The sequence below is a fragment of the Drosophila biarmipes genome, chromosome 3R (genome assembly GCF_025231255.1).
Source record: "Drosophila biarmipes strain raj3 chromosome 3R, RU_DBia_V1.1, whole genome shotgun sequence".
Classification (NCBI taxonomy): Eukaryota; Metazoa; Arthropoda; class Insecta; order Diptera; family Drosophilidae; genus Drosophila; species Drosophila biarmipes.
Genome location: NC_066616.1, coordinates 19,269,454 through 19,297,277, shown reverse-complemented (window position 1 = coordinate 19,297,277; position 27,824 = coordinate 19,269,454). Strand labels below are relative to the sequence as shown.

General features: G+C 41.0%; 2 protein-coding genes across 3 annotated transcripts; one reads left to right on the top strand and one right to left on the bottom strand.

Annotated features, from left to right (window-relative positions):
* Positions 1-3,835: 3,835 nt before the first annotated feature.
* Positions 3,836-5,088, bottom strand: LOC108023050 (rRNA/tRNA 2'-O-methyltransferase fibrillarin-like protein 1). The gene has a single exon (XM_017092297.3). It carries the CDS (start codon positions 4,962-4,964, stop codon positions 3,933-3,935), a length of 1,032 nt encoding a protein of 343 aa, XP_016947786.1. The 5' UTR covers positions 4,965-5,088; the 3' UTR covers positions 3,836-3,932.
* Positions 5,089-13,675: 8,587 nt separating this feature from the next.
* On the top strand, positions 13,676-27,470 carry LOC108023449 (uncharacterized). 2 transcript variants are annotated; one of them, XM_017092945.2, is made up of 7 exons: positions 13,676-13,713; positions 16,174-16,504; positions 21,266-21,419; positions 24,048-24,256; positions 26,122-26,255; positions 26,308-26,608; positions 27,046-27,470. In XM_017092945.2, the coding sequence occupies exons 2-7, from the start codon at positions 16,456-16,458 to the stop codon at positions 27,186-27,188; spliced, it is 990 nt and encodes a 329-aa protein (XP_016948434.1). In that variant the 5' UTR covers positions 13,676-13,713; positions 16,174-16,455; the 3' UTR covers positions 27,189-27,470. The 2 variants fall into 2 exon arrangements, with proteins under 2 accessions (XP_016948434.1, XP_050744572.1); XM_050888615.1 differs by having other exon boundaries at positions 13,687-13,980.
* Positions 27,471-27,824: the final 354 nt, after the last annotated feature.

Genomic DNA, 27,824 nt, shown 5'->3' with positions numbered 1-27,824 from the left:
GCACAGTGCAGTGACACCTTGAGGCGCTGTTGGCAAACTATAGAAATCACATAAACGCCACGCCCTGCACCCGCCGCCCGGAAAAGTCCAGCTCCTAGCCCGCATTCGCAGGATGGCAAAAACAAAAAAGCGCACAGCATAAGTGTGGAAAGGGGGCACCAGAGGAGATCAGAGACAGCCCACATGCAATGGCCGTGGAAAAGAAAATGCAGCGGAAAAATGCATAAATCCGGGGGATTTAAAGATTTCGCTGGAATTTGTGATTTCCCGCATTCGCTTTATATTTTTGCACATTTCGCCTGCGGCTGGCGAATTTTCCCTTTTTGTTTTTAGTACAGCCCCTACCCTCCTTTTTTTTATTTTGTTCGTGGGTGTGTGTTTGGGGCGTGACTGGATTTTCGCGCTGCTCGTCCTGGCGAGAAAAAGTGTCCTTTTCGGTGGTTCGAATGTGCCACATCCATTCCCAATGCCCCGCTTTGACTGTTTAACACGCGCAATCAGCAGCGCTACAAATTTCATATGACATTTTAAGTTGTTTTGCATCGCCACGCCCGCACCAAGCGATTCCAGAGATTTGCTTTCAGCGGCAAAAATCCTCGACAGCGCTTTGTGCATTGCATTTCGGTGACTTTGGGGCATAATATTTCCACGCGCGATTCGCATTTCCACTTGCCATTGTTGCCACTTTGCAATATTTTTTTGCATTCTGTTTCTGTTTAGCCCAGCTCAAATGCAGATTTTCCCCTTTTTGCAAGCGGGTCCTGGAGCTCAATTTCCGCTTTAGTTTATTGCCAGTGTAGCACGCCTCACGTTGCAGCAGCTTTTCCAGGCCGCACAAGCCAACCACACATATACCTAGGTAAATCTAATTAATTTGCAAATATTCCACCGATACAAAAAGTGCAAGTCTAATTGCGAAATCGTGTATTGGGGCCTAATTGATTTCAATACGAATTTATTGTAATGAAACTGGACGTCTCGAGGGCACTGCATATCAGTTCGAACCTTTCAGTGTCAATTACAGTCAAGCAAAAACACCTCTTAACGAGGTAAAAGTCTAGTGACGAACGCACCTTTGACCCACAAAAGTTCTGATATCACATTTTGTAACGAATATGTATTATTCGACTTACTAAAAATATATACTTTTTAAACTTTACTCATTACGCTTGTTTTTCAAAAAATACTGCTGATGTACTATAATGAATCAATGAACTAATGAACCGCTGGTGCTCTTCGTCACTACTTGGGCTGCCTTCCAGTGATATACAAAATAAATAGTTTACAATTATTTCCACTCAATTAGCGTGCTGTGGCAAACATTGAAATGCATGCTTCAGCCGAGAACAAAAAGTGCTGGAAACTTTAATTTATTTTGCTGGTTTAAACGCCATGCTTAGTCGTTCAAAATCAAGACTGCTTTAATATTCAAGAGGATGCCTTTGTAATATAAGTGTGAAATATGCAGATTTAGTTCTCAGTTGAATTTCTGGGTTTTTCATGGACATGTCCGGCTGCTTTCCCCTTATAAGCTACAGATTTAATGAACTGTTGATTTGGCAAATGCGCGATCCGGGATGGCAACGCACATATTGACTAACTCCTCTCCTTTCGCCCGCCTGTCTGACATCCCGCTCATATTTGACTTTTGTGCTATGCGTTTCAAACAGTTTTTCAATGTGACAGGAAGGCAAAGTGCAGGCACTTAGAAAAAAATTACATAAATTAGGAAAATGCAACGATGGAAATATATCACAGAAAATTTAAATGTCTTAGTAATGTATAGTTACAGATTTTTTTATCAGTGTTGTAAGCAATTGAAAGATTGAAAGAGATGAAATAGCTTGAGCTGCACTTATTCAACAAGGTAGGTATTTTTATAAAAACTTATGAAAAAAACTTAAACATCTTGAATAGATAGATAGATAGATAGATAGATAGATAGATAGATAGATAGATAGATAGATAGATAGAAACTTATGAATTTTTTAAGTGTCCTATTTTTTGCTAATTTTTTCTTAAAGTGTAGTGAGCTAGTAGGAAGCGAGGGGTACCGCCCGAGCAGCACGAAATTATTTAACATGTAAATCAAGGCAGAGGCAGAGGCAGAAGCGAAAAATCTAACAGAGCTCAGTGCGAAACTTTTTTAATTTCAAAGCAAATAGCGGAGGGGATTTTTTCGAGCAGGGGGCGGGGTCGGGGCGGTGAGCCCGCTGAGGGCGGGAGTTCTGGGTCAGCTGGATGTGGGGGCGTGGCGCTTGTGCAGATTATGAGGCGGTGGCAGTGGCGAATCCGCGATGATTATAGTCACGTACTTGTCACCCCGCCCACTGCCGCGTTGTAATTACACATGTGTGCCTGTGTTGGTACAGTATCTATGTGTGTAGGTTGGCAAATATTGACGCTCAACTTTTATTTACGCACACAAATGTTCAAGTTTCCAACAAAAGATAAATATGAAGTATTCTAAATCGTTGCCATGCCGAGCTCGTACTCCCCCTTTCCGCCAGAGATCGCAACCAAACATCACGCCACCCCCTGCGATTCCCCACTCGGCACTCGGTGCCATTTACTCATTTAACTGACAGTTAAAATTACAAACGCTTATCATGTACCAGAATCATATCATACGGAATAATTTATTATGCCCAACGCTTAATGTAATTCCCGAGCAGCGAAATTTTCGCTTCACATGGCCGACGACGAAGACGACGATGTGGATGTGGATGTGGATGAGGATGGGGATTTTTGGGGTGCCTGGATATAGATATACGGAGGGACTGGGCTATATGGGATGTCTGGGTGTGCTGGTTAACTGACTGGTTTTGTCTTTGGGATAGATGGAATAAAGTGCGCAACATACAAAATGGATATGTGCGCGCACACACATAGTTTTATTTGCTCAGCTTGCCTTCTTTCATTCGAGACCCTCGCGTAATAGACATCGTACATACAAGCATATCCCATATATAAACGTAGATATATAATAAAGAGGGTGGGTGGGCGCTGGTTTATGCTCTGCACCCTGAGGTTAATTAAGATTTTGCCATGCATTTGTTTGAACAAATGGTGTTTGTGCTCCAATCCAGCCGAGTCAGCGAAATGAAAAAGTTTTATTAGTTGTAATCCCTAATTAAATTAAAACTGTTCCTCTAATTAAATGCGGGCTGGATGCGTGATATATGATGAATGGTGAATTGGGTTATTAGCGGGGCTCATGCTAGGCATGGATCATCCATTTATATTTTTGGGGAATATTTTATAATGCTTGGAAGAAGTTTAACTTGTGTTCTTGAAAGGATAAGTGAATGATTTTTGATTGCATGTCATTAATAAGAAAGGATAATTCAACGCTAGAACCTAATTATATAAGAACTATTTTTAATTATTTCTTTTATGGTATATGAACTCTAAAAATCCCATTTTAATTGACAACAGAAATAATCTGTAAAAGCAGTCGTGCAATAGTAAATAATTATTTTTTTTTATTATTTGATTGACCCCAATTCAAAGTGATTTAGTTGTTCGAGTGCTCTTCATATATGTATTTGCTTCTGTATGGGTAAAGCATTTCACTTAATTCATTAATTATATGCAAGCTATTTTCATTAATATGTTGATGTATTCTCATTCGGCACTGAGGCATAAATAATTTGAGATTAATTCAATTTGGCGCACAGTGTGCCATAACATAATTTAATGGCTGTATAACTTACTGAATATCCAATTGCGTTTGGGAATAATTACCGTTCTCTTAAAGGAGATATATGGCGATAGAATATTTTCTCGAATCGTTTTGTTCAATAACTTAAAGAAAAATTTCAAAAATGATAAAAAGCATTGATCTACTTACCAGCCCAGGGGCAAGATTTTTTATTGACTGAACTCAAATTTATACTCAAAGTAACAGGAAAACAACTAATTAAAACAATCTAAAAGGGCACATCCTTGCGCGTGGACACGCCCACAACGAGGGCGTAACCGGGCTTGAAGGGATCCAGGAGAACCAGCTCGATGGGTTCCAACTGGTGCTCCCTGAGAAGCTTCTTATCGACTTCAAAGGCCTCCTTGTTGGATGCACCATCATTGCCGCTGGCCGCTTGCAAGTAGACCACAAAGTGACCACCAGGTACTAGGAAATGTCTGGCATTAAGCATCAGGGATCGAATCTGATCCGCCTGCGGTAAATCGGAGAAGATGACTTCAATGCAGGCGGGAACCTCAAGACGGTACTTATACGGCATGGTGGCATCCTCAATAACGGGCACGATATTCGAACGGCTATTGGCCAGACTTGTCAGTTGACGACCCGCCCAAGGACCCTGCTCCACTGCATAGACCATCCCAGATTCACCCACTATATCCGAGATGTGGGACACCGATCGCCCGAAACCGGCGCCCAAGTAGAGCACCTTCGAGCCACTTTTCAGATGCAAGTCACAGGCACCGCCCATAATTCCGGCGGCTAGCTTAGATTGAAATGGTGACCAGGCACGGAATTCCGAACGTTTTCCGCGAAAATCCGAAAAGATCCGCCGTTCTCCGTAATCATCTGAACTGGAACTGGTATTCCGGGTGAGCAGTTGGATGGCGTCGAAGCGGTTTCGGGATAAAAAGACCCCGGAATGGCGGTGCGGTTCGATGCGATCCAAGGGAAGATTATAAATCTTGCTCTCTACTTTCACCTCCTGACCTTGATCTCTGCCCTGAAACGACTTATCTTGAGTCTGCGAATGACCCGACCCTTCGGATCCGTTGGCACTTCTCAAGTTCTTGCTGGAGTTCTTGGATGAGGGCTTCCTGTAGTTCGGGTTAGGGCTCTTCATGGAGGTCTTCTTGGTGGTATTCACCGAGTTCATGGAGCTGATTTTTGGAGGATCAGAACGAGAGGATTTTCCCGGTGCTCCACCACCACGAGGCTTGGCTCCTCGGGGCCGCCGCTTGGCGTTGAATTCCTTACTCATCGGTTACGTTTTAATCGAGATATTACTTGAAACCGATTTATTACCACACCGATCCTATCGAGATATTGTCTGAAGCTGATTTTTCACCACATCTGTTTAGTGATCGAAATTTGAAAGGGAACCCAAAGGATAGGGTTCAAATATTAAGTGAAGTTTTAAGACATTTAAAATATATTTATTTCTTTTACTTTTTATTATTTTATTCGCATCTGTAAAAGCCCCATGAATTTATCTTATAAAAAGCCCTCAAACTATTATAATTTAAAAGTATTTGTAAATGTAATCGCTTTTTCAAGTATTTGCCATTACTGAATATGCATAAATGGTAATCACTATAAATTGTATTCATAACTCATCTCTGAGGCCAAGTTTTTTTTGCGAATAATAATTAATTTTATTCCCCGCCCAAGGAATCCCCCAAGAGAAATGCACCGCGAGAAAAGGGGAGCGGGTGGGATGGGGCTCTTTCGTTTGGGGTTCGTTTGCGTGGGGAACAAAGGTCAGTCGATTCGCCGCGTCTAGAAAGTGTACCCACAAATGCTGCACATAATTTAACAAAGTGAACTGCACCGCAGTAGCTGCAACCACGGCAACAACAACGACATCATGGGCAATAATAATGGCCCAGAACAGAGGCAACAACAAGAACAACCGGCGAAACAACAGCAGGCAGCAACATTTCGACTTCATTTTGTTGTGGTTTTCTTTTGGCGCTCCCGACCCCCTTGATCCCGCTTTTTCTGGCAATGTACATAAAACTTCTCGGGCCACTACAATTTTTAATGCACTCTCTGACATTGTGAGGGGGCGGGATGGGCGAAAGTGGGGGGTGGTGAATGGGGGCCATTCTGGAGAACAAGCAAATGAAACTCAAGTGCATGTAGCGCTAGCCTGGCCAAGTGGTACAATAAAAAAAACACGAAGACTTTGGTTTTCAGCCGAACTCTACAACACCCTTTCAAAACAATTTTTTAAATGACTTCTAAACTAAGGTTATCGCTGTTCCACTCATTAATATTGTATTCCTATTACTTATAAAAATGATTTACAATATAATAATGTATATTTTTAGATTATGGCCTAGACCGTGGGATATTATTATACGATTTATTGTTTTATGGTTCTGTATCTTCCGTTTCATCACCAACTATAGTTATAAAGCTTTCCTACCTGCAATTAACCCAAGTTCTAATAACCCATTTGTGGGTATTCTGTGCAAAAAAAATTGGTTCATGTTGATGGTAAGCGACTACCAATAAATCCACAAACATATATTTTATTATTTTACAAAATTAAGTGTGCAACTGAAACAGCCTCCTACAGGGTATAAAAACAAACCGACGTCGAAAACATCACAAAACAAAGAAAAATGAAGCAAGCGAAAAAAAGCAGCTGGAATGAAATAAAACAGGCGCAAGAAAGCCCAAAAAGAAAACAATAATAATACACCAGGGGCCGTGGGTGAAAGGAAAGGAAGGGAGAACTCAGATTTTTAATAAACTTGCCGCGGCTCCTTTCTCGCTTTCCGCATTTCGCTGCATACTTTTGGGCGCAGCGACAATAGTCGCATTATTGTTGCCACAGCGGCTCCTTATTTACGAGTATTTGCCTAGGAATGTGGCGAGCCAAGTGGCCAGGAAGGACCCCCACCCCAGCAATCCCAGCAACTCCTCCTCGTCCGCATGATGAGCCGCCGAGCGCCAGACGACGAAGACGGCAGTTCATGAAAAATCAAGAGCCAAGAACATTTGGCCAAAAACTTTGACTCAATGTAAATTTCGCCCGATCATGTTTGAAGTTTATCCAGCGAGCGGCAGAAGGGCATTTTTCGTGGCCATGTAAGGACCACCTACACGACACGTCTGCTGCAACACCATTAACCCGCTGGGAACCGAGATGACACCACACTACCATCCGTATGGCACACCCTTAGCCAAACCCTTATGCCAGTATGACACGGTTACAATAAATGACATGCATTTCATTGGTTTTCAGTACGGAACCCCAAAACTGCACTTCTGGATTCCATAACTTGGGTAATTTAAATCCGATCAAGTCGTGAGATACCTCTATAAGTTTGTGTTTCGATTCTCTAATAATCTGCATTAAAATTTCTCAGTTTTACGTGGGTCAAAATTTTGACCCATTTTCATGTGCGGTTTTTCCGTAATTCCAATGGTTTTCAGTACGGAACCCCAAAACTGCACTTCTGGATTCCATAACTTGGGTAATTTTACTCCGATCAAGACGTGAGATACCTCTTTGAGTTTCTATTTCGATTCTCTAATAATCTGCATTAAAATTTCTCAGTTTTAGGAGGGTCAAAATTTTGACCCATTTTCATGTGCGGTTTTTCCGTAATTCCAATGGTTTTCAGTACGGAACCCCAAAAATGCACTTCTGGATTCTGGGTAATTTTAACCCGATCAAGACGTGAGATACCTCTTTGAGTTTGTGTTTCGATTCTCTAATAACCTGCATTCAAATTTCTCAGTTTTAGGAGGGTCAAAATTTTTACCTATTTTCATGTTCGGTTTTTCCGTAATTCCAATGGTTTTCAGTATGGAACCCCAAAACTGCACTTCTGGATTCCATAACTTGGGTAATTTTAACCCGATCAAGACGTAAGATACCTCTTTGAGTTTCTATTTCGATTCTCTAATAATCTGCGCTAAAATTTCTCAGTTTTACGAGGGTCAAAATTTTGACCCATTTTCATGTGCGGTTTTTCCGTAATTCCAATGGTTTTCAGTACGGAACCCCAAAACTGCACTTCTGGATTCCATAACTTGGGTAATTTTACTCCGATCAAGACGTGAGATACCTCTTTGAGTTTCTATTTCGATTCTCTAATAATCTGCATTAAAATTTCTCAGTTTTAGGAGGGTCAAAATTTTGACCCATTTTCATGTGCGGTTTTTCCGTAATTCCAATGGTTTTCAGTACGGAACCCCAAAAATGCACTTCTGGATTCTGGGTAATTTTAACCCGATCAAGACGTGAGATACCTCTTTGAGTTTGTGTTTCGATTCTCTAATAACCTGCATTCAAATTTCTCAGTTTTAGGAGGGTCAAAATTTTTACCTATTTTCATGTTCGGTTTTTCCGTAATTCCAATGGTTTTCAGTATGGAACCCCAAAACTGCACTTCTGGATTCCATAACTTGGGTAATTTTAACCCGATCAAGACGTAAGATACCTCTTTGAGTTTCTATTCGATTCTCTAATAACCTGCATTCAAATTTCTCAGTTTTAGGAGGGTCAAAATTTTTACCTATTTTCATGTTCGGTTTTTCCGTAATTCCAATGGTTTTCAGTATGGAACCCCAAAACTGCACTTCTGGATTCCATAACTTGGGTAATTTTAACCCGATCAAGACGTAAGATACCTCTTTGAGTTTCTATTTCGATTCTCTAATAATCTGCGCTAAAATTTCTCAGTTTTACGAGGGTCAAAATTTTGACCCATTTTCATGTTCGGGTTTTCCGTAATTCCAATGGTTTTCAGTATGGAACCCCAAAACTGCACTTCTGGATTCCATAACTTGGGTAATTTTAACGCGATCAAGACGTAAGATACCTCTTTGAGTTTCTATTTCGATTCTCTAATAATCTGCGGTAAATTTTCTCAGTTTTACGAGGGTCAAAATTTTGACCCATTTTCATGTGCGGTTTTTCCGTAATTCCAATGGTTTTCAGTACGGAACCCCAAAACTGCACTTCTGGATTCCATAACTTGGGTAATTTAAATCCGATCAAGTCGTGAGATACCTCTTTGAGTTTCTATTTCGATTCTCTAATAATCTGCGGTAAATTTTCTCAGTTTTACGAGGGTCAAAATTTTGACCCATTTTCATGTGCGGTTTTTCCGTAATTCCAATGGTTTTCAGTACGGAACCCCAAAACTGCACTTCTGGATTCCATAACTTGGGTAATTTAAATCCGATCAAGTCGTGAGATACCTCTATAAGTTTGTGTTTCGATTCTCTAATAATCTGCATTAAAATTTCTCAGTTTTACGTGGGTCAAAATTTTGACCCATTTTCATGTGCGGTTTTTCCGTAATTCCAATGGTTTTCAGTACGGAACCCCAAAACTGCACTTCTGGATTCCATAACTTGGGTAATTTTACTCCGATCAAGACGTGAGATACCTCTTTGAGTTTCTATTTCGATTCTCTAATAATCTGCATTAAAATTTCTCAGTTTTAGGAGGGTCAAAATTTTGACCCATTTTCATGTGCGGTTTTTCCGTAATTCCAATGGTTTTCAGTACGGAACCCCAAAACTGCACTTCTGGATTCCATAACTTGGGTAATTTTACTCCGATCAAGACGTGAGATACCTCTTTGAGTTTCTATTTCGATTCTCTAATAATCTGCATTAAAATTTCTCAGTTTTAGGAGGGTCAAAATTTTGACCCATTTTCATGTGCGGTTTTTCCGTAATTCCAATGGTTTTCAGTACGGAACCCCAAAAATGCACTTCTGGATTCTGGGTAATTTTAACCCGATCAAGACGTGAGATACCTCTTTGAGTTTGTGTTTCGATTCTCTAATAACCTGCATTCAAATTTCTCAGTTTTAGGAGGGTCAAAATTTTTACCTATTTTCATGTTCGGTTTTTCCGTAATTCCAATGGTTTTCAGTATGGAACCCCAAAACTGCACTTCTGGATTCCATAACTTGGGTAATTTTAACCCGATCAAGACGTAAGATACCTCTTTGAGTTTCTATTCGATTCTCTAATAACCTGCATTCAAATTTCTCAGTTTTAGGAGGGTCAAAATTTTTACCTATTTTCATGTTCGGTTTTTCCGTAATTCCAATGGTTTTCAGTATGGAACCCCAAAACTGCACTTCTGGATTCCATAACTTGGGTAATTTTAACCCGATCAAGACGTAAGATACCTCTTTGAGTTTCTATTTCGATTCTCCAATAATCTGCGCTAAAATTTCTCAGTTTTACGAGGGTCAAAATTTTGACCCATTTTCATGTGCGGTTTTTCCGTAATTCCAATGGTTTTCAGTACGGAACCCCAAAACTGCACTTCTGGATTCCATAACTTGGGTAATTTAAATCCGATCAAGTCGTGAGATACCTCTATAAGTTTGTGTTTCGATTCTCTAATAATCTGCATTAAAATTTCTCAGTTTTACGTGGGTCAAAATTTTGACCCATTTTCATGTTCGGTTTTTCCATAATTCCAAGGTTTTCAGTATGGAACCCCAAAACTGCACTTCTGGATTCCATAACTTGGCTAATTTTAACTCGATCATGACGTGAGATACCTCTTTGAGTTTGTGTTTTGATTCTCTAATAATCTGCTTTAAAATTTCTCAGTTTTACGAGGGTCAAAATTTTGACCGATTTTCATGTTCGGTTTTTCCATAATTCCAAGGTTTTCAGTATGGAACCCCAAAACTGCACTTCTGGATTCTGGGTAATTTTAACCCGATCAAGACGTGAGATACCTCTTTGAGTTTCTTTTTCGATTCTCTAATAACCTGCATTCAAATTTCTCAGTTTGACGAGGGTTAAAATTTTAACCCATTTTCATGTTCGGTTTTTCCGTAAATAAATTTAAAAAATAACAAATTTCTCATAATCTACAGTAAACTTTTTCTTTTAATGAGGGTCAAATGTTTCTGATCACTATCAACTTTTAATTTAAGAGTATATCTGTATATATTACTTGCTTCCAAGCCTTATCAGGACAAATCTTTTCTTAGAAGTACCTACCATTTTCTGAAAACGTTTAGTGACACTATCCGCCCAGTATCATATGGCCATAAGCTCCTGCCTCGCCTTGCTTAGCTTGTCCGGGACGTGATGGTCGGAAGGGGTTGCAACGGTTTCCATTCGCCTGGTGCAAGGTGGGGGAATGCATTTTTAAAATACTCGCGCGCATTTTCGCAAATGGCAACAAACGGCGCCAAGTTTAGCAGCTGCGCTGCCTTCGGGTGCTGTAAAATGCAAAATCCAAATGCCCTGCTCCCTTTTTGCCATCGCCTGCATGGCTTTTGGCATAACATTTTTAGCATATTTGTTGTAGTCTAAACACGTGACAAGTGTGCGAGTGTGTGCGAGTGCCATTAGTCCCTTGGTCATGCGCCGGGTACGGGAAACTCACGTGCCATCTACGGATATGCAGCTATTGCCGGGAAAAAGGCCAAAATAAAAACTTTACCGCAAGAACTTCGCCGGCGACAACAACGCCAAAATACGAGAATGGCCTTTGACCGGGGGGAAATCGCTGTGGTCATACATTTGCCATTGCATCGGCATACTTTCCGGTCCACATTTTAATCAATTTTTCAGGCATTTAAGTGCGCAACATCCGAGGGTCTCTGGAGTGTTATATGTTACATTTTATTGGTTAAATGATTTTTAAAAATAAAACCGCTGAGTAAGTTGTTAAAATTTAGTGTCAAAAATTATACAATAAAAAATGAATAAATCAATAAAAGAAAAAAATTTACTGTTGCATTCCTTTGGACACTTTTATAAGTGATTTCAAATCTTTTAGTCAAAATTATTTTCACAAAGGAGGCAATTCCATGCCCAAAAATTGTATTTCAGCACTATTTCATCACTCTGCTAACGTTTTATTTCAACAGCAACCAGCCAGTAATCGGATTGTGCCGAATTCCACATAGTTTACGAGCTCGCCTCGTGACCTAGCCCAAAATCCCTGGAGAGGACAGGCGACAATAATGCCTGAAATTAAATAAATATGCTCGAATATTTTCAGTTTATGGCGATGTAAGTTGGTTGGTCGGTCGCAAAGTGTGCGAAATATATTCGATAAATACTTGAATATTAAATCAGCTTAATGCGGGCGAACGGCGTGTGCGTGGCACTCTACCTAGCGAGCTCATTAAGCCCATAAGCTTTATTGATTTTTAACAAGCTTCCAATGGTTGTGACGTAAATTTACAAAAATTAATTATTGCCAGCCGAGCAGAGTGGAAAATTCATTTGAATTGATTTGAGTTGATTTTATTTTTAACACAATTTAATTTAACCATCAACTTGCAACCCATTACGGCAAACTCGATTGCATTATAGAGTGATATTTTTCAGGGTATTCCTTTGACAGCGCATATCTCACTGCACTGGAGGAGCAAATAGAGGAAATACTTACAACAAATATTAAGCTATAACCCAAAGTTAATATTTTTGTGTAAAAATGTAGTATATTTACTAGCAAAATAAAACCAAGTAGTGGTATCAAAAATTAGTACTCTAATTGGAAAAACCAATTAAAATATAAATATTTTGGTGGTATTATTTTATTATACTATATTGCATTTTCCTCAGTGTTTGCAACAATGGCAGTGTGTTCCATCAGGATGACAGGAGTACAGCAAACCACAGCACAACATTAACATCAGCTTGGCTGACAGCAGCAGAGGCTTCAGCTTCAGTTTCAGCTGCAGAATCAGGAACAGGATGAGATAACCCCGATTTGGCCTTGCCAAGAGCACAAGCTGCAGCTGACTGATAACTGCAGCCATTTGCCATTTGTTTCGCCACTGTCCCGCACTCCTCTTCCGCCGACCCACCGGACGGCAGCCCTTTTCAAGCACAACAAATGAAATCGATAAGAAACTAAGCGGCTTGCCGGCGAAATTCCATTTCTTTTCGAGCGAGGCTGCAACTGCAGCTGCGGCTTAAGCTGCAGGATGCATTCCGCCATGTCTGCCGGCCAAAATGCGGCCAGCAGCGACAAAGACTGGCATGTGGCTAATAGGATTTGGCCGCCACATCGCCGGGAAGGGGGAGGCAAAGGGCGAAGGTGGGTGGTAAATGTAGTTTTCAATTGTCTACTCCGGTGCACAAGGCCGCCGCGGGTTAATGCAGCACTAAGCAGTTGGGGATTGGGCTTAACAAAGGAATTGCAGAATATTTTTCCGGGACGTACACAGCCAAATAAGTTACGCTAGGTATTTATTTCACGGCTGATTGGAAAGATAAAATGACTTTTGTTTTGCATATTGATTTGTTTTTTAAACGAACTTAAAATCAGTTTTTTAAAGGTGATTGCTAATTGTTCCATTACAACGTTTTAATTATTTTTCTTATACGTTATTAATATAATTTATCGTAAAGGGTGTTGCTTCAACGACTTTTCTATTACATCTTATGAAGCTTAATAATTATACAAGACATAACTATATAACTGAAATGCAATATGAATGTCATTCGTCAAAATGAAAACATTTGCTTATTATATTTCACAAAAGACACTTATTTTTAGTTTCTTCAGTTAAAAGGTAAAATGCTGTTAATAACATTCTGTTACATGTCCTAACATATTCTGCTAGGAGCTTAACATTTCCTGTTAGGTCCTATGAGCTGTTCCATAAAAGTCTCCACTCTGCTAGTTTAACATTAAGGGCCTTAACAGACGCCACAAAGATACAAGATAACAGCAACAGCATCGCGAACATTTCAGCAGCAAAAGGGGATATCCAAGAGATATACCGCGCCCAAAGACATCGGCAGATGGTTTCTCTTTCCCGACAGAACCATAAATGCAAATTTCTCTTCAGATGAGCACACTTTCCGAGGGAAAACGAAGCTGCGTCGGCGGAGGTCCTGCGGTGGCATATCTACGGCATCAAAGAGTTGCTCAGAATCAGGATCCGTGGCGGAATCCCGAATCCGGCATCCACAGCCCGGAGTCAGTTTCACGGCAACTTTGGTGCGGAGCGGTACGAAGGGAAACGCTGCCGAGCGGAGCGGTACGGTACAGCTGTTGTTTTTCAGCGGCATCAACAAAACGAAAACACGGCGAACTGAAATGCAAATTTTAAATTAAAATTTAAACATGTAAACTATTGTAAAAAGCCAACAAATTAATGGACACACTCATGCGGGAATATTTTGGATTTATGCTAATTTGCCCCATAACGAAAGATATCAAATGCAACTGCATGGGCTGGCCGAAAAGCGCATAAATATTTCAAAAGTTGTGTGTAGATATTAGACATCCGGCGTGAAAGAGAGAGGTATGCATGCGGAAAAGAGAGGACTGCGAGTGGGTGTGCATGTGTGTCATTTAAGCCAGTCAATGAAATGTTTGTTAATTATGTATGTGTATACATTACATTGCCATTAAGTAATTAACTCGGCTTCAAGCAGAGCTGTTTAAGTCACTATCGTCCTCTGACTCTCGGGTGTGCCTGTGTGAGTGTGTGTGCTAGGGTTGTGCGACTGCCTCTGTGTGTGTGGGCACTTGACATTGTCCCTGTCGCTGGGAAACATGTTGCGTATACGCCACGTTAATGCACAACAAATTGAGGGCAAATTGATATGCCACACAAACTGCAGTTGCCATTGGGAATGGCAGTGGAAATGGGAAATGGAAGTGGAAATCGAAATGGAAATGAAAACGTCAAGTGCCAGCCGCTATTGCCATTAATTTTATATTTATATTATAATTGGAAGACAGGCGAACTTCGAGACTTAAGCGCCTCGAGGGCGGAGTCGTTGTGATTCATCAGCAAGTCAGCACAAAGCACATTTGTCTAATTGCATAAGCGTATTCTGTTTTGGCAACAGTCAATTGAAATCATGTCCTTTGCTCTGTGTGTCTCTAGAATTTTTGTGCATTCGCCTTGGTCCTTGATTCGATTTCGTTATCTGTCATATGCATGTTTGAGTGGCATTCTTGGCTTGGGGAATTGCACATCATTCGTTTCTGTCCAAATATTTTTATTGTCTGGCAATAAATGCTCTGCAAGATCACGTCAATCAGCAATATAAATTGCAAGGAAATAATTGAATTAACAAGTATTTAAGTTCGACCCAGGAGAAGAACAATGTTATTTCGCTTTGTGACTTGACAGTGATTTCATTTGCTTACTCAGCTAAAATGGCAGATAACGAGTTACAGCTCAAAATCAAATAAAACAAAACCTTTGAACAAACATTTTGCATTTATGAGAGTTTGTACAACAGAGATAATGTTTATTTGGGTTTAATTCAACTGTTTACGCCTGGACTGATTTTTAAAAGGATAAAACTCAAAATAAAATGTTGAAACTTCCTCGAATTAAATTGAAGAACATTACCTTAAGCTTGACTGGGAGATAAATCAAAGCATCCCTGACTGTGCTATTTCGCATTGATTTAAATTTAGCCATAATAATCAAATATTTAAGTGCTGTTATTCCTTCCTTCCTTTCCTTGGCTATTTTTGCTGTCTGCTCCAATCACAATTGTAATTTGTTCGTTCCGTTTCCTCGACTGCCTGCAAATTTAGCGAATATTTTCGGCAGCCAGAAGCCATCGCACCTCCCAGGGCTGTCTGTTTTTGGGTTTTTTTTTAAATAAACTGCCGTTCCGCAGGAAAACTTTGCCACGGTAATTTTAATAAACGCGTCAATGAAACCAAAACAATGAGGACAGCATCAGCAACAATAACAACAACATTAACGACGGGAAGCCCCCAAAAAAGAAGCCACAATTTGATTAGAGCATTAAAGGACTTTGTGCCACAAAGCCCGAAGCGTCCTGCCGAGGTCAGGATGTCTGTTCACCAGACTTTGAGATTTTTGCCTGGACCTCGGCCAGCTATGTGAATTTTTGGCTTCCGAGGCAGACAAAGTTGTCTGCTATATTTTTGAATTTCTCGTGTTTTTTTTTTTGCCTTCCTGTTGTCGGAGCTTGGAGAATTTTTAGAAACTGTCAACGTTTAAATAACGCTGACAATGACAATAAACAAATGCAGTGGGCGCAAACAGAAAGAAATCGAAAAAAATAGCCGAGAAAAGTTTAATAAAAAAGCCAAACCGAAACTTTACAAAAGTCAGACACATGCGGGTGAGAGAAGGAGAAAACTCAGATACACCAAGAAAAATACATTATAAATAGAAAGCATTGATTTTTAAAGTTTTAAGTACAATACATTTTAATCAAGACAAAAAATTAAAAATGGTTTGAATACATATCTTCTCGTTGCTTAAATTTTGAAAATTACTTTCTAAATTAGTCTATTAATTATGTACATTTTTACTACAAAATATTATATATATTTTTCTACCTTAAGTCTCCCTTTCTCTCTGTGCACAAATATTTCGCCGATGAATGTTTTTTGTGCTTTGACGCCAAAAAAGTTTTCAAATTTAATAACCTTAAAACAAAAAGCCACTGCGGACGACTTCTTTTTGCTAACAAGGATTCTCCATTTATTTTTCTAGCTCATTGGCCCGCTGACCTGTCAATGGCATTTATCGATATCGAAACTATATCTATGTAGATGGACGACGATGTAATCATGAGAGGCGGCGCGTAGAGCAGAAAAGTTTTTGGGCCCCCCCTGTGAAAGTTTGGACTAATAGAAAATATGGCCGGCCATTGAGTTTGGCCAAAAAGAGCAAAGTTTGCCGCTCTCGTCCTTCGGCGCCCTGCGATATTGTTCCATGTGGCAAACAGGCAGCAGGATCGAAATCAGCTGGGGACTTTAAAGGCGACTGGCCACAATGGACCTTGGCCGCTGGCTGCTGCAGCTGGGCGTGCACATGCTGCTGGGTAAGTTCGAGTTAAAGCCAAAGTCCTGGCCACAGGATATAGAGAGACCATGGTCTGGCCTGGCCCGTTCATGTCCTCCTCGGCCGTAATAATGGAAATATTTGAAACTTTTCATTTTATTGCCTTTTGCTTTTAATCCTTTGGCAAGCCGCCGCAAACCTTTTTTACGACAAAGTCCACGATGTCGGCAACTTTGTGGCTCCCTCACCAACACACACACACACTTGCACACTACAGTCATTTAGGCATTTCCGTTTCCGCTTGCCGCTTTTGTGCATTTGGCTTCTGTGTGACCCGAACACGAAATTAGCATAGCAATAAATGTGTTTGTTTGGGTGTCGCCGCCTTTCGACCCGGCCAATGGTTGGTTTTCTCTCCTGACCTGACCCGACCCGACCCGAGCCGACCTCGACCGCACCGCATCAATTTATGTTAATTTTATGCCGCCGAAATTGTTTTTTAAATACACTTTTAATTATGGCCCAATGAAAGGAGAAATGAACCGAGACGCCCAGAACTTGGCATCGAAATAAAAATAATAATTTCAATTAGCTTTAATGTGTCTGCGGCAAATAAGCCGTGTTTTTCTGTTCTTTCGTTGCTCGGGCAACGCGGCGGATGCGCAATTTTTGAAGTAGAAAAATGTATCATCTTATATTTCGACAGGGGCTAAACATGGAGATTTGGCTAAAAATAAAAAATAAATTCTATTTGTAAACGTTGCTTGATACATTTTTAAAAACAAAAGCAAAGCTGGATTAGCTCATAAAAATTAAATAAATTTCTGCCAAAGCTCTACCATATGTATACCACAATTTATTATCTCTTAGAGGGCTTCGAACATCAATATGTTAACTGCCAACAATATCAATTTACCAAAGTTTATACGCAGCGCTATTGTTCAGTGCTCGTTGAAATTAAATTTCAATTGAATTGGCCTCGTTTACTATTTTCCCAATTTATTGAACGATATTTGGTTATTCAAATTTGCATTTTGCCAAGCGTATTCATTACCCCAAAAAAAGAGTGCCAACAAAATGTCAGAGTTTCTCCCATAACGAGTTCATGCATTGTTTGAGGAACCTCAAATGGCAAGGACAAGGACATGCCCACAGACATTGACAAATGCCAGGACACTCGGCTGCGATGGCAGTACATTTGCATAAACCAAACATAAATGCGACAATTTCAACCCGGAGTACGCCTTAAAATATTTACCCCACTGTGTAAAAACTGTGGCAATGAAGTCTCTCTCTCACTCGCTCGCTATATTTTATTTGCACTTTTCTAAAATTTATAGACGCTACTAAAATTCACTGCAAACACTGGCTGGCTGGCTGGCTGCTACGAAAATAAATATTTGGCTACAACAGTGGGGAAGGAGTCCCCGGATCCGAGTGCCATAAAGTTTATTTAAACAAATTGCCGATTTTATAAGTGTCTTCAATTTTAGTAAGTGTGCCTGTCGCCCCAATCTCCCCGAAGGCTGAGTAAACGAGGCGATGTCTCTGCCATGTTTGCACACAAAAATTACAAATCTCCGCCCACATTCACATGTCATTTTGGCCCAAGAATCTGACAAAGCCGCTTGCCAATTCTGAAGTTGAAGTTGCAGTTGAAAGTGGAGCTGTAGCTGTAGCTGTAGCTGCAGTCTCCCAAATCAAGTTTAAACTTTCACGCGTTTGCAGCTGCATACCAAATGGGATTTCGACAAAAACAGGGAAACCGGGAGAACGGAGGCCAAAAACAACAGAGCGATGCGTGGCTGAGAAATCTCGACCATGCTTTTTGGCCAAGCTTTTTCTGGCCAACTTGGTCTGCTCGTGTTGCTCGTTTAGCAGCTCGATTTTTCTCTTGTTTTTTTTTTTGGGTTATTTTTTTATTTCTCGTGATTTTTTTCTGAAGCCACTGCGCTTTGCTGAGATTAGCATCTTTATTTGTGTTTGTTTGCCGCAGCACAGCCCAGAGCCAAACTAAAACAAACTCCCACCCAGAATCCAATGTCCCACTTGTCGTCGTTGGCCCCGCATTTGTATGCAAATTATAGAAGCCTGGCCCCTCGATTTGGCCGCCTTTCCCGCTTTTCCGGCTCCTTGGGCTGCTTACTTTTCCCTTGGTTTACTGCAGATTTGTCTGTTCGAGCGTTTATCGTTCGTTCGTTCGGCGGCAAATGCTTAAAGCGGATTTGATCACAGTCGTTGGTAAAATGTAGGAAAATACAATTCGCATTTCCCAGAACTATTCGGCGTTCTAGGGTACCCCACCATTAAAGCGGTCTCAAAGCCTTCGGAGCAGAAGAGCTTATTGAACTGCTTTTGGCCCTTGACTTTCATTAGAGCTGGCTGGGATGTCTTCTTTGTTTGCGGAGCTTCGTGGGCCACAGCCGAACAGCTGCGCCAGACAAGCCCGGAATGGGAAGTAAGCACTCGGGGAAAATCATTTGTAAATAGATGTACGACTGTTCCAAAGAAAACTAGAATTTTTAGAAAAAAATAAAAAATTTAATTTACATTTACAAGGAAAAACATTTTCTAATTTAAAGGAAACTATTTAATAATTTAATAAAATGAATTAATAATTATTTATAATTTTATAAAGCCCAAGACTTTATTAATATGACCATTTTATATTACTTATTTTGACAATTTATTTATTTTTAGCCGTGCAATTTCAGATTATACGGCCTGACTACATTAAGAACCATACTATTTCGACTGCAGAAATCCCCATAAGTAGCAGGGCGACTTCTTGAACACTACTTTTCTCCGAGTGCATAGGAGCAACACCAAATTGATGTGCTGTCTTTTCTTGGCTCTTCCTCCGACTCGTTCTCATCCGCAGTCTGAGCCGCCGGTTGTGCTCCTGGTTTTCGGTTGTTAGGCAGCAAAGTTCACTCAAGTGCGTTGATTGCCGTGCAAAAAAGTTTCGTTTGTCTGTATTTGATGTACTTATTTTTATTATTTACATACACAAGCAGGCAGGCAGGATCGGCACACGCACACACAGACACTCGGGCAAACAGCCGCAAACAGCAGTTGTGTCCTGTTTCTTAGTCGCGCAGGTGAAGTTTTCCATTTACTTTTGCTCTACGGCTGTCATTAAGCTGCGGTTGCCGCTGCCATTTGCAAATGTGTTTGCCATTGTCGTCCTTGTTGCTGCTGCTCGTCGGCTGCTTTGACATGCTTCAAAGGACCCATGTCGGTGGGAGGATGGGATTCCGATTCGGAATCAGAGTAAGCATTGGTACAAGCACAAGAATAAGAATCCGAATCAGGCAGGCACTTTTGTCTGTTTGTCTATTGAAAGTTTAAACAAGTTTGTCTGGCGGGCCCGCTTTCCCATTTTCCAGATGTTGCACCCTCAAAACCCAAAGAGTTTTTCCTCGAAGGACGCAGGCGAACAAGCCGAAAAATAAATACTCTGCTCGCGGTGCCTACGGCGATTGCAACTTTTGACATCCTTGCAAGTTATTTCAACTGTAAACTGCGACAAATTAAATTCGCGAGTGTTGCAGTTGCAACTGTTGCTGCAGGTTGCTGTTGATGTTGCCCGTGTTTTTGGTGTTGCTGCTGCTGCTGCTGTTGCTGCCGCTGCTGCTGTTACCTAATGCGATTTGCGAAAATTATGCACAAGTTGTTGGCTTCCACTTGGCGACGTCTCGCGGATTTCTTGCTTATCATGCGGCAGTGTGCTCCAGTTGCAATTGCAACTTCAACTGCAGCAACTGACAGGGCCAAGATTATGGAAATTTCTCTGCCAGCCAGCAACTTTGGCATTTAGCGCTGTATAAGGAGCTGGCAAAACACCGCGGCAGCACCAACAACCCGAAAAGCAAAAAAAAACCCATTGCAGCTAATGATATTAACCATTTTTTCCGGCATTTTCCTCTTTTTTCACTCTGTCCGTTTGCACCATAAAGCGTTCTGCAAATTGTAAAAACCAGCACGCGGTCGCCTGCTGTTGTTGCTATTGTAGTTGGCGGCAGCGTTTAGTGCGTTTTTGTTGCTGGAAAAGGAAAACTCTGTCTGAGTTTTAGTGCTCAGCATTTCTACAAGTTCATTCAATTAGGAGCTGTGCGTCGGTTGCTCTTACTCGCACTTCGCATTTCTCCTGCTGCAGTGCTTTAACTCGTCCCCTTTTTGTTTTGTATTTGATAAGCTTAAAATGCAGAGCAGCGATTAAGAGTGTTTCCCAATTTGCAACAATGAATCAAGCAGGGGGAACATGTGAATTATTCTCAGCAGAAAGTTTGTTAGCAAACATTTTAATATTACATAATGTTATTATGCTTTGTTTTTTAATAATTTTGTTAGATTTTATGGCGATAAAACGTAAAGCATAACGATTTTCCTTTTTTTCCCAAATAAAACAATGCCAGACAGACAGAGAATCAAAATCGATCTTCTCAATAAGATTTTCGAAGCATTTCTTTTGTTCTCAGAACACGGTTTTTCCCCTCGTCTTGGAAAAGGATCAAATGATAATTTTTTATTACCACACAATCTCTGTCAGGGAATCGAGATTCTGTGGGACTGGTTTAATGCCTCAATTTAAAGCAGACGACGAATGCAAAACATTTTCATTTCGTTGCCAGTTTTTCGTATTTATTCTTTTTTATTCACCATTTTTATGGCATTTCTCATCATTTTATCTGACGTTTTTTATCTCGCTGCATGGGACTAACATTCTCCCCTTCTGTTCTGCTCTTCCACCCCCTTTTGCCCCCCACTCGGAAAATCCCAACATTTTCCACCCTGCCAGTTGTGAGGCGCATTCAGTGTCTACGTGTGACTGACATCAATGTGCCACAAATTGTTGATTTTCGTGATAACGTGACATTATCCTGCAGCTATGACATAAGTGGTCACACGTTAAATTCGGTTAAGTGGTACAAAAACGGCAAGGAGTTTTTTAGGTGAGTACATGGAGCGTTATATAATGCATACAGTGACAAAGTTATATATAGGTTAAATCAATAAACTTAATTTAATTAAATTATTTTAATAGTAATTGATATCAGTAGAGTGTACTTAATTGAAATTTAAACACATGAAGCCACTTGCCATTAGACAATGGCCATGGCATATCTCGCCATGAGATGCCAGATATGCATTAAGTCAAATATTATATTAAGTGGATAATTGCAAAATAATTAGAAACCAATTCAGAGCGTCAAACGAGCTCCTCCAAACAATTATGTATTTGTTTACTAAAAGCATAATATGATCGCTTGACCTGATAGTTTTCACAGCCGACTGTTCCTGGCCATAATTTATGATGTTTATTTCAACGCGCAGATGTCACATGCACGGCAATCTGGGCCATGACCTGTGACCCCTTGAGTGCTTTTCTGCACACACGCACCCACAGTTGTGTGTGTTGTTCATTGTCAGCCGATTTTCTTGCTCAATTAATTATTAAATAAATTAATTTGCGTTGGCAAATTAATTTAAATGTTTGGCCAAACACTGGGCTTCGAGCCCTTCACAAGTTGGCCGTTAAGCGGCATTTATTATTTATGCACACATCGTTGGCAGCGGGGCCCCGAAAACAACAGCAAACAACAAATTAATTGCCCAAAAGAGCACATATTTCGGCTGGCCAGGGCAAATATGATGATTAAAAGGCCGTTTGACCGAAAGTTGGCCATAAACAAGTGGCAAGATGGCACTTCATTATTGCCAGCGCTTTTGACTAGGTGGTGAAAATTAAAAAATCTACACTGTCTGCCCAGCGTTTTGCTTAATTAAAAATGTGTAGAGCAGTGCATACACTGCATGTATGTATATGAACTTCCCGTTCAGAGAAAATCTGCAAGAAAAGCTGGCAAAAATGGGGGAAAAAAAAACAAGAAAAAACGAGCGAGACAGTTAGCGAGTCCCATGGGGCGAGCGAAAGTTTTAATTAGACAGCAGCACGTAAAAGTCAACTGGAGGCAAATTGCAATTCCACTTGCACTTGCCAGCCGAATGCAAATTAAGGCAAGCACTAGTGCAACAAAAAGCGAGCGCCAGAAGTTCACAAATAACTTGCAACATTTCTCCTTTCTTTGAGTTTTTAGGCAACTAATTGCCAATGGCTCAGAGTTCAAGGATATTCCAGCAGCTTTTGAAATATTATTTAAATAACACTTTTGTTTTAAATTTTGCCAAGGCACCAACCTTGAGTTATGACAGACTGCATATTTTTTAATTGGCTCTAATTGACCAAGTTTTGGGTATCACAAATATTTTATAAACTTTTAATAAGTGCATAAAGTACTGGTAAGGCAAATGTCAAAAAAAGAAATTCTATTTTACCCAAGTTCATCAATAGCATTCTTTGTGAAGTTGATATCCACACAGTCTGATAGTTTTCAATTTATTGTTTGCCTCTAGGACCGGCACACAAACGTTTCTCTTCTTTCTGCGGTAAAATTAATTTAATGTGTATTTTAGTTTGCCTTTTTCGGGCCCCCACAAAGGCGAACTGAGGCATTATTCTGCCGCTGTCCGAGGCAAATCCCCTTGTAACGAGCCTCGGACGGCGGCGGTTGCCGTTTATATTGCTTATCAAATTTGTTGATTTGCTGCCGCAGTTACCGCCTAAGCCGCAAATAATGCGAAATCGGGTCCGGGACCCCCAGCCACGCCCCCCTTTCCTATCATGGCTATTAACAAGTGGCGCTCGAAGGCGACTTATCAACACTACGGCAGCGCAGCAAAGTAGGCAACGATTTTTTTGCCTTAGCCAGGATTTTATTTATGTGGTTTTTTGTGGCAGGGGGAAAAGCCACTTGGCCTCTGTGTGTATTTCGATGTATGTGTGCCGGACAAGTTTTCCACTTGAACACTTTTTGTTGTGGATGCCGCTTTTTACATGTTTTGAGGCATTTGTGGGATTAATGAGCATCAATCCACAATACAAAACAAATTAAAGGGCCCCGGCCTGGCCCCCTTTTTCCATCGATTTGAACTCGCTTGCCACTCTTTCGCCGGTTTTCCACACGTCGAGCCCACATTGGCAATCAGTTAAGGTTGAGTGCATGTAAGCCACTTGTCTGCGAGTGGCGAAAAAGAGAATCGATTCCTCCATTTCCTGGCCGGTTTGCGTTGATGGCTTTGAAAGCTTTTAACCCAAGCCTACGACACACATCTGCAGATTATCAGTTGGCTTTCGAAGGGATGCGAGGCAGGAGGTCCTTTGCAATTTGCGGCCACTTTGCCAGCTCATATACACTCCCCCGCTGAAGTCCTGTCAGCTTGGCTATTTTTTAGTGAAAGGCTTTTTATCCTAGAAGGAAATACCAAATAAGGTGTAGATTTTTACGGATATTTTTAGGTTTTAACTAAATAATAAGTGCTACAAATTTAATAAGATACTTGTAAGTTAATATTGTCTTGATTTAGTAATAGATAAGGAAATATAGCTAATTTAAATTTAAAAAAATATATATTTATAATATTTCCCAGCTACTTTTAAATCTTTTGCACCTATTTTGAGGCAAAACTACATGTAGTATCTCTGTGTATGGTATCTAAATCTATCACCCATCACTTCGCAGATACTCGCCCCTCACCCCGCCCACCTACATCCCGTTCGCGGTGGAGGGCGTGCAGCTGATCGATGATGGCAACGAGTGCAACGAATCCTCCTGTCGCGTGGAACTCAATTTATTGGGCGTCAAGTCGTCGGGCGTCTACAGGTGCGAAGTGTCCGGCGATGCCCCCCACTTCCAGCTAACGGCACGCGATGCCAACATGACCGTCGAAGGTGAGTTTATCCGGGCAAAGTGACTGAGCAGAGGGCGCAGGGTGCTTGAGTAATGAAATGCAACTCCAATTGTTACTCTTAAATTAACGAGAGTGGGCCAGTGGGTAAGCCAAGCCCCGTGGCATCATCTCCCACAACAAGCACGTGCTCAAAAACTATCTGCGGGGGCGTGATGCAAATGCAGGAAAACATTAAGGTCACTGGGAAAAATAGTCGAGATGGTTAGAACAAAAATTGAGTAAAATTAATATTTAATAATAGAATGTCAAGTCATTTTTAAGGCAACCAGTAATTTTAAGTTTTTAAAGAAGTACTATGGATTTTGACTTTTAAACCCTTTTCGTTATATTTAAAAAAAAAGATCTTGTATTTTTTATTGTACGTTTGGTTTCTCCGCCTTATGTACTTAAAACATTTTTAAAGTGATTATTACTTTGCTATTATTACCAAATACCCAACAGAATGGCGTAGCCCAAAGAAATTTGTAGGTCAATCAAAGTAGGTTTATTTTCTTACAGTGCATAGGTGTACTTCTCGCTCGCGTATTCCCACCGTGTTTCCTTTGCCGCTGCACAGCATAAACAGAGTAAAATGTGTAATTTCCGTGATATTTTAATAGTAAACAACGGGGAAAGAAAACTGCAAGAAACATGCAGGGCCGTTTGCATATATGACGAGCTGGCAAAGTGGCTGCCTCTGCAGTGGGTGGTTGGGCGGTGCTGGGTGATTGCCGGATAGTGGGTGGTGGTGTGGCACACGCACAGGATAAGCTGTGGGGCAGGAGGACGGGAATGGGGAGCAGGACGAGGCGATGCAGCCAGGCATTCAGGATGTGCTCGCGAGAGGAACAGTGCGCGTTCATAAAATGTAACCAAGAGATGCATGTGATTCGCATCCGTACACACACACAAACACACGCGGAGCACCCTTCCTGCTGCTCCTTATAGTTGCCTGTATCTGTGTGTGCGGCTCTGTGATTTACGGCAGCACTTTATGCTTAAAAAGGATATCGCTAAAATGAAAAGCTCCGCCATTGCCAGTGCCTCCGCTTTTCCTCCATTTTTCCCGCTTTTCCTACTGCTCTTCCTCTTCCCTCGCAGCGTGTGCGTTTCGCCCTCCTCCTATTTTCGCTTTTACTTTTGCCCCACAGGATGTTTCTCTGCATGTGTTTTATGATCATCTATTTTTCCGCTGATATAAAATAAATATCTTGTAGATGCGGGGCAGGCATGCCTCGGGCTCCGCTGCTCCGCTCTGCTCGGCTGCTGCTCTGCTACTTATTCCCGGCGCTTCTACTGTTGCTAAAATATTTTTAAAAATTTATCAAACGCAAATAAAGAAGTTGAGCAAAACAAACAGAAGCGCAGGAGCAGCAGCGAAATAAAAAGCAGAGCAAAGGAGGTGCGCCATTTGCATGTGTAATGTGCGTTTAAAATTAGCTAAGGACGTAACTGAGAGCTGGGATGCACTCAGCCAGGGAACAAGTCATCTGTCTCACATTCACGCATATGGGAGTGGGCTCCTTTCACTCTGAGGACACGGCATACGCTTTTCCTTGTAGCTTAACTCGGCATTGTTACGGCTTGTTAGACTCGAATGTTTTTGACAGCTGCCTAAAATTCCCTATCCCTTATTTTAAAATACCAAAAAAGCACCTCTAAATATTATTATCTTAAACTAAAGTTCAAAACTTGATACATCTTTTGTATTTATACTAAAAACTTATAAATTTAAAATACCTGCTACTCAGTTGAAAGGAGATACGCTTGCAGCCAATAGGCTGTATTCGATTCTCTTACATTCATTCATTCAAAAAGTCGAATTTTTCCAATTTCATCTATTTAAATATATTATTTCCCTTTCAGCACTTCCCCAGAACAATCCACTCATCAGCAGCTTTCACTCAACCTATCGCTTCGATGACTTTGTGCAGGTAAACTGTAGCACGGACTTTTCCAGTCTTTTCACTCGGATCACCTGGTACGTCAATGGTATAAAGGTGAGAATAGCCCAGAACTATTTAGATTTAAATAACACTTTCTGCCTTAAAGGTTTCCCTGATTGATCTTCTGCCCAGTATTGAGACCACAATCGTGGCCCACGGATACAGCATGCGTCGTATTATTTCGCAACTGAATTTCTATGCCAACGAACCCCGTTTCCATCAGTTGCAGTTGCAAAAGTTAATCCAGCAAAAGCGGACAATCTCACCTGCTCGGTTGGGCCTGGAATTGCGTTGTGTGGCCGAAATCGATAGGTACCCCAGTCTGGAGCGAGAGGGGAGCATGTTCGCCCAGCTCTTCAGGGACGAAATCGATCAGAAGAACCAGAAGCTGATTAACTCGAGATCAGGTAAGACCTGGCGAAAAATTCCAAAAAAGCACTCTCCAAATTTTTCCTAAAAACCTAAAAACTTTTCGAAAAGTTCCCTTTTTTAAGTTTGTCAAAATCTTATCTCTCATTTATTAAATATAAATTAATACCATTTTACTAAAACAAATTCAAATTCAAACCTAGTGACCAGAGAATGTATGGAAAATGTATTTAGTGCTTAAAGTGTCTTCTCTGACCATTGCTTTTAATGCACTTGACCGCAATGTCAGCGGCCGCTAATTAAAAATAAATACGTATCCACGCGGACTGCCAGTCCGTTGGCGGTCTCGCTATTTGGACAATTTTCAACGCAAATTAATAAAAGTGTGACCTCTGACCCCTGCCCCATCTCCCTCTCTCTCTCTCTCTCTCCCTCTCACACACTCTATCTTCTTCTCTGCCTTTTCCTGTTGCAGATGCCACTCGAAATGCACAAGTTCTGCATCTGCTGCTGGTGGCCATTTCGATGACGATAACCGCAGTGCGACTCTTCACACCGCTGACATTTCAATATGGCGCACGGAAGTCGGCGCGCTACAAAATGGCGGCTACGCGGTGAATTTTCCCTTGTTTCCGGTTTTGATTACGTTTTTGTTTTTCGTTACTTGTTTGTTTTTAATCCATTTTTGTAGCTTTAAGCAACTGAAATGCACGTGAGAATTTACAAACAAAAATCAATGTAATATTTATGTATAATTGTAATAAACGTCACGCAGAGAAATCGAGGGGGAAATTAACTTAAGTCTAGGCAATCGAATCCTGTAAATAGCCTTTAAGTGTGCAATCGAATTATAAGAACACAATGAAATCATCGTCAATAAACAAGCAAGCAAACAAATGACTTCTTTTGCCTCCTGTTTTTTTTTTGGGCCATTTTCCGCCACGCCCCCAACTCTTTGCCGCCCTCAGATAACCGCAAAAGTGCCGTTAAATATGCTGTTGGGCCCCCTTTTTCTGGTTCGCATTGCGCTTTATTGTTTCACTTATTTTTCTGTACTTTTTGTTGCCTTTTGTGGCACATGCCTCGCATGCCTTTGGGCATATCAGCTATGTGCGCCACGCCCACAGAGGCATTCAACGGACTGCCCCCCGCCTCCCTATCGAAGCGTCAGTCTCGTTTTCATTTCGCTTTTAAATCGAATTCAATGAATTCGATTGCAATCCCCCTTTGCATACGCAAGTTTGTGGCATTGCA

What these genes read in the sequence shown, in the direction of transcription:
- LOC108023449 (XM_017092945.2), top strand. Translation starts at nt 16,456, where the DNA reads ATGGACCTTGGCCGCTGGCTGCTGCAGCTGGGCGTGCACATGCTGCTG. An exon ending in AACGGCAAGGAGTTTTTTAG is followed by an intron (nt 21,420 to 24,047) that starts GTGAGTACATGG and finishes ATCACTTCGCAG; the next exon opens with ATACTCGCCCCTCACCCCGC. An exon ending in GCTGATTAACTCGAGATCAG is followed by an intron (nt 26,609 to 27,045) that starts GTAAGACCTGGC and finishes TTCCTGTTGCAG; the next exon opens with ATGCCACTCGAAATGCACAA.
- LOC108023050 (XM_017092297.3), bottom strand. Translation starts at nt 4,964, where the DNA reads ATGAGTAAGGAATTCAACGCCAAGCGGCGGCCCCGAGGAGCCAAGCCT.